This window comes from Bactrocera latifrons, unplaced genomic scaffold, assembly GCF_001853355.1.
Source record: "Bactrocera latifrons isolate USDA-ARS-PBARC rearing strain unplaced genomic scaffold, ASM185335v1 scaffold_108, whole genome shotgun sequence".
NCBI lineage: Eukaryota > Metazoa > Arthropoda > Insecta > Diptera > Tephritidae > Bactrocera > Bactrocera latifrons.
The window spans coordinates 728,705-735,270 of record NW_017534497.1 but is presented as its reverse complement, the minus strand read 5'-3'; the positions used below and the strand labels follow the sequence as shown (position 1 = coordinate 735,270).

Sequence of the window (6,566 nt, the reverse complement as noted above, 5' to 3'; positions counted from 1 at the left end):
CATGCACATGCGCCTGTCAAACTGAAAATTTAATGAATATTTTGCGGTCATACATGACGTATGAGTGACGCGCGATTAGGCTTTTTGTTTTAAGCAATATTTATATATTTTTTGGCAGCACATGCTGATGCTTCAGCGTGATTGCCTATCTCAATGGCTCATAATACCTAAAATTTTTTTTCCAAATTTGCTTCGACTTAATTAAATTATATTTATATTGTTCATATTTTCAGCCTATTAATCTATTTATTTTTATTAAATGCCGGAATTTTTTTATGCTTAATGACACTCATTTACTATAGGCATTTAATTTAGTTAACTTTATATATTCTATAATAAATTTCAAATATTAACGTGCTTAGAGTTATGCACACCAATTTTTTCTGTTGAACAAAATTTATGAAGAACATAAAAATTTGAATTTTTAAATATCTTTACTAATATCCGGTATGAAGTATTTAAACTGCAACACTTTTTAATTTAACAAATACAAACAAATAAAGATATCGTCWCYTAAAATACAAAATAATATAACATCACTTTGCATGAGGTTATAATCGAAGGATAAACGATATAATTGAAACCACTCATATTGAAAGAGAATTTGTGTTTTGGTTATAAAATGGTTATATATTCTTTATATGTTGGTTATATATTGGTTACGTATTGGTTATTTGTTGGTTGTCAAACACTTATATTTAACCAAAGTTTCAGTTTGGGTTATGAAATGGTTATATGTGACCTGGTCTACGAAAAGGGAGCTAACGTGCGAAAACTAGTTTTCTGGGAAACAGCTGTTAAACAAAAAAGCATCTCATCTTCCATCCGAATCAACTAAAAAGTGAAAATTGATTTTATTAATTTAATTAATTATTTTTAATTGACCTTTAATAGCTAATTTTAATAGAATTTTTTTTTTTTTTTTTTTTTTTTTTTTTTTTTTAATTTTTTTATTATTCTATGTTTCGATTTGGTTAGCGGTTTATATGTTTTTTTGGAAATGGTTAATACACTACTTCATGCATGGGCTTGATTCCTGCAAGTATTTATTTAAATATGTGGTCAAAATCATTATTAACAAAAATATTAAGATGTCATCTAGAAACACACCAATTTTCTAATTAAAATAAGTGGTAATTTTTGATATTACATTCTTTGTGGGTGGCAACTCTGCATCGAAATAAGCGTCTATAATAAATTTAGTAATAATAGGTTTTATTTTTTTTTCAATTATTTAATTGACATGCAATTTCTTTTACTAAGTGGCAACTCTGCACACAAATATGAATAAATAACTTTAAAAATTAACTTTAATAAAATTGAGTTTTATTTTTCCAAGAACTCGTTATAATTTTCATATTGAATTATATATGCATATGTAGGTGGCAACTCCACTCCCAGATATGAGTAAATATCTATTATATATAWTTTAATTTCATTTATAATGAGTTTTGTTTTTTTTAGGAACTCATTACTATTTTAATATTGAAGTATTTTCAGGTGGCAACCCTGCACCTAAATTTTAGTATATGTTAATAATATTAAATCTTTATTTTTTTGTTTTCAATTACATAATAATAATTCAACAATAATTTTTTGTAGGTGGCAACTCTACGATCACATACTACATACTCGAATTATCCCACTACCGACAACATACACTTCTCCCTTCATTCCTTATTTACCTGTCTTATCCTCTCATATCTTTTTTTCTCATTTCATAATTTCCATACTTGCTAATTGATCATCCTTAAACTAAATTCTCTCTTTCCTTAAATAATAATAACAGCACCAATAAACATTTGCACTCATTAGTTTTAAGCTCACATGCATTATGTTAACTTCCTAGCTGTAGGGATTGGAAATTGCAATAATTAATAAAGTTAYATTCGAAAAGAACGGACTTGTTATTATATAGTGATTATTTTAATAATATGTTTTACTTTTCCCAATTATTTAATACTTATTCAAGATTTTATTCTTTATAGGTGGCAACTCTATAACCAAGTATGAAGAATGATAAATTTGGTGGAAACTCTACTATTGTTGTATTAATCATATGTTTCATCCTTTTCAATTATTTAATACTTATGCAATATTTTTTTTTTAGGTGGCAACTCTAAAACCAAATATGTTCTCACAACGATTATATTAACAAGTTTCAATTTTTTTTCAATTAATCAATACTTTTCCAAAATCAATTTTTAAATGTGGCAACTCTGTCACCAAAAATTTTTATATTATAACTTTATCAATACTGTACTTTCAGTTTTTCAATTATTCAATACTTATTCAATGATTAATTTTCTACAGCTGGCAACTCTGCAGTCAAATAATGTTATATTTATTATATGTTGCAACTTTTTCAAACTATTTAATAATAACCTTTATAAGGGGGAACTTAATAAAATTATTTCTTATTATAAAAAAACAATTACGGGGTCGTAGTAATCGAACTCCCACGATGCACCGCCCACATTTCGGTGAAATCCCATATCTCAGGACCCGACAAATTAATTTCGACAAATACGCAGCAYTGCCTTTATATTCTTATRTCACGGTACGAAAATGAACGAAATCGGTCAATAACCACGCCTACTTCCCATATAGCACGATTTTAAACTCCACTTGATCCGTTCAGTTCCCAGTACACAAATCAAGRAGTAACTAATATAACGAGATAAAATTTTGCAMGAACAATGTCTTTAGTGTGTGCCATCTTTTGACCAAAAATTTTCCACATCCCGCAAMTTTCGACACCGGTACCTATAGTTGACTTTTCATCGAAAATATCTGTCAATGTGGAATGGAACGGAAGGYAATGATCATTTATATGCATATAACCCAATATCTAACTCGATTAGTTTAAAGTGATACATTCAACCGTTAGGTRAACAAGACTGTTGTACTCTATACYCTACAGATGTCATTGTGTATTTTTTAATTAGTTATATAGGAAAATTTATTAAAGTAGTTGAAATATAATRAAATGGGATTGAAAAGTTTGTGCGATCATTACTGCTTGGCAAGCGTTGACCAGGATTGTCTCCCTCTTTCTCTTAGTAGCAACATTTTGAATAGCTCTTTGTCACTAAGTAACTGCAATTAAATGTATAATATTTGAATTAATAGGTTGTCAACAAAGTCTTGCGGTATTTTTATTGAATTTTCAATTGTTCTTAAAATTTTTTTTGATGACTCATGCCCAGCTCTTGACCAATGCTACGGCTGCTACTATGCCGGTCTCTTTCGACCAATTCAGCGATTTTATCGCAATTTTCTACGACAGGCCTCCCGGAGCGTGGCTCACCTACGACCACCTCTACACCAGAACGAAAACGTTGAAACCATTGTTGTGCGGTGGAAATGGAAACTGTATCGGGTCCATAAACTGCACAAATTTTATTGGCRGCTTGAGATGCATTTTTGCCCTTATCGTAGTAGTACTGTAAAATATGCCGTATTTTCTCTTTATTTTTCTCCATGTTCGCGACGCTATAACTCACAAACGACTTAAAAGAAACGACAATCAATCAAACACGTGTTAGCGCGTGAAATGAGCTTTCCAAAAAAGTATAGCATGACCTGATGCGACGAATAAAACTAGAACTATGTGCTCTCAGCGCCAACTAGCGAAAATACCGCAAGACTATACATATTTGTGATGTATGTATCTTACTGCCCTGCCACCATAAACAGACTGTGATAAATTTAAGCCACTTCGTCAAGCAATTGATTCATCTCAATATCGTCGTTAATTTTTAGAATATCGGAATTCCTTTCTCCACCTACTTTATGTRGCATGGCGTAGCGTAATTTGTCCCAAAATCTGACGTCYTGATAGTCCAGATATGTATTCAWATGCAAAAATGCCTTAAGTTCTCGATCCAATATCTCACTTTTCGAGATTTCAGCATATTTAATCATTATTATGCGTGCACGACTTTCGTTCAACGAGCAYTGATGCGCTGTGCGAAACTCCATGCGCGCASAATCTGACTCGATGAAGTGCTGCGAGAGCACAATGATCGTCCGACGCGACTGTTCCACCAATTCGATGATTTGTTCAGGTGTATATGCACCAGCCAGACAATTGTGTTCGTGCGTGCATACACGAAATGGTGGTTCGCACTGTTCGAGTTGCGGCAGCAATGTATGGTTAACGAAGTCTGCATCCTGATGTACATGTAAAATAAACGCATCGAATGTTTTGTGCTTATTCRCGAATGCAAARTCTCAATATATTGTGGCTATATAACCAGACTTTCACTTCTAATTTATATTTATAGAAGAGTGCGATAATGCAAAGAAAAATAATAATGGTTAACGCTACACTAATCAGAGTTGTATTCAAGTGCTGATAATATTCAACATTAACAGGAGTTAGACACAATTCTCTCACATTTACTGTTAGGAGTGTATCGTTCGGCTGATTAACACAGAGTAATTGGTCGGCATCGAGTATGCGTGTCCGATGTGTGCGTATTGTGTACAACAGTTGCAGCGTGGAACAGTCGCAAAACCAAGGATTTTCACTTAGATAAAGAAATTTATATGTGTATGGTGTACAACAGTTGCAGCGTGGAACAGTCGCAAAACCAAGGATTTTCACTTAGATAAAGAAATTGTAGTTTTCTGCTGTCATTGAGGTATGCACGTAAAAATTCATCATTTAAAGAATTTAAGCGATTATTTCGTAGATCCAAAACCGTCAAATTGGTTGGCAGTTGACTGATATTTATGCTCGTGATTTTATTGTACGAAGCGTTGAGTTGCGAAACGTTACCATAGCCGAAGGTGGTGTTAAGCGGCAATACAATGAAATTGTTATTGCTAATATCGAGTACCGAACTCTTGAGTCCAACTTGCTCGGGGCGTGGGAACTGTTCGATATGTTGCGCACGCTTGCAATTGATGTGCATCAGTTCAAATTGTGTATAACAATTGCATTCGCTGGGGCACATTACTGGTTCCCACGCACACAGCTCATTGCGTTCCAGCTGCGCAACATCTTTTACTAGTTTAGTTGACGTCTGTACTCACTGTAAACCATTGAACAGCGAACGATAGTTTACATTGTAAATCCAAGCCAATTTACAATCGCACACGATCGGATTACCAGTTATTTTGATTTTGCGCACACAATCGTCAGTCATACTGAAGAAATTTTGTAAATCAAAAATATTTTCAATCAGATTGTGCTCCAGGTTTATTTCAAGAGGGCATGTAATGCTCGCTGCTACAAACCAATCCAAGGAGAATTCGCGCAACAGATTGCCACTAAAATTGATTACTCTTGTGCTAAACTTGCCACATTCGTTATTTTCTGGTTGCCACTTGTTAATATATTTAAGACCGTCGGCTAAAGTAAAATTCATGCCCTTATAGTTGTATCGTAAAGTTGTCAGTAACTTTCGTGTTCCATTGACGGAATTCTCGGTGTTCCAAATAGTTTGCAGTTTGTTCTGGCTTACGTCTAGCCTATGTAGATAAGGCAGCGGTTTCAGACTTTCCATAAGATTTGTGGTGTCGTGCAGTAGATTGTCATCAAGTCTCAACTGCCAAAGCCAAGGAGTGTGATCGAAAAGGTGTGGCGGTAAATATGTCAACGAATTGTGACTCAGATCCAGTACGAGAAGTTGAGACTGATATTCAAACAGACTTACGGGCAATTCTCGGATTTCATTACGGCTCAAATTCARACAATTCAATTGCGATAGCGTTGCAAAGATAWTTGCATCCAACATTCTCATATTATTTCCGGCTAAGTCARGCWGTCTRAGCGCAGTRAAGTTTTTWAAGAATRTTTGCGTCAAGTKTTGCAGCGATAAGTACTGGTTTCTTAGACYYTGTACGCTAAGCGTAAGTGTTTCCAGTAGATTCTGCTCAGAAAGTATGTCAGTTGGTATGYTTATAATATCTGCTTCCCGAATTTCATTACGATTTGATTTCATAATCAATTGTAGGTGAAGCACATTCATGATTGGATCATAATATTCCGTTGATTCTGGAGTAAGATCAGTATTATAGACTAGTGTTAMTTTATTCAGCTCATATGTACATTGTTATTAGAATTTCCCACACTTTGTCATACATAGAGATTTTGTGTGCAAAATTTCTGAAATCTATCACATTTAAATACGTTATTTACTATTSTTTTTAAGTAAAATTGAGTGAAATTTGCGCTCGAGTAGAAAATTTATATTAGTTTCAAAGTCTATGGAACACAATRTAACCAGATTCCCCAAGTTTGAAGAAAAATGGATGTAAATATCATTGAGTCCATCGACAATTTGACAAGCAAAATGGCATTTTCCGTAGCAACTCCAAGTAGTCTTCTCATCGCTATAGCAATCGGGAGGCCAAGCGAAAACTGGTTCAACAGTATTTTTGGTTAACTTTATTTCGGTAGTGTGCGCCAACAGAAAGTTGTTGTTTATGTTCAGTAGACTTAGTATGTAGGCAAGTATTACACACAAATTTCGTTCCTTTAGTTTGTTCATATTTAATAATTTGCTGTTATTCTTTTTATATTTCCTCCACAATACGTCGGGCTTGCAGACCAA

General features: G+C 33.5%; 1 protein-coding gene across 1 annotated transcript; it reads right to left on the bottom strand.

Annotated features, from left to right (window-relative positions):
- Nucleotides 1–3,711: 3,711 nt before the first annotated feature.
- On the bottom strand, nt 3,712–5,981 carry LOC108970993 (protein toll-like). The gene is given in 3 exon segments (XM_018936756.1): nt 3,712–4,219; nt 4,221–4,535; nt 4,600–5,981. Coding segments are annotated over 3 exon segments (2,205 nt in total).
- Between the last annotated feature and the right edge of the window lie 585 nt (nt 5,982–6,566).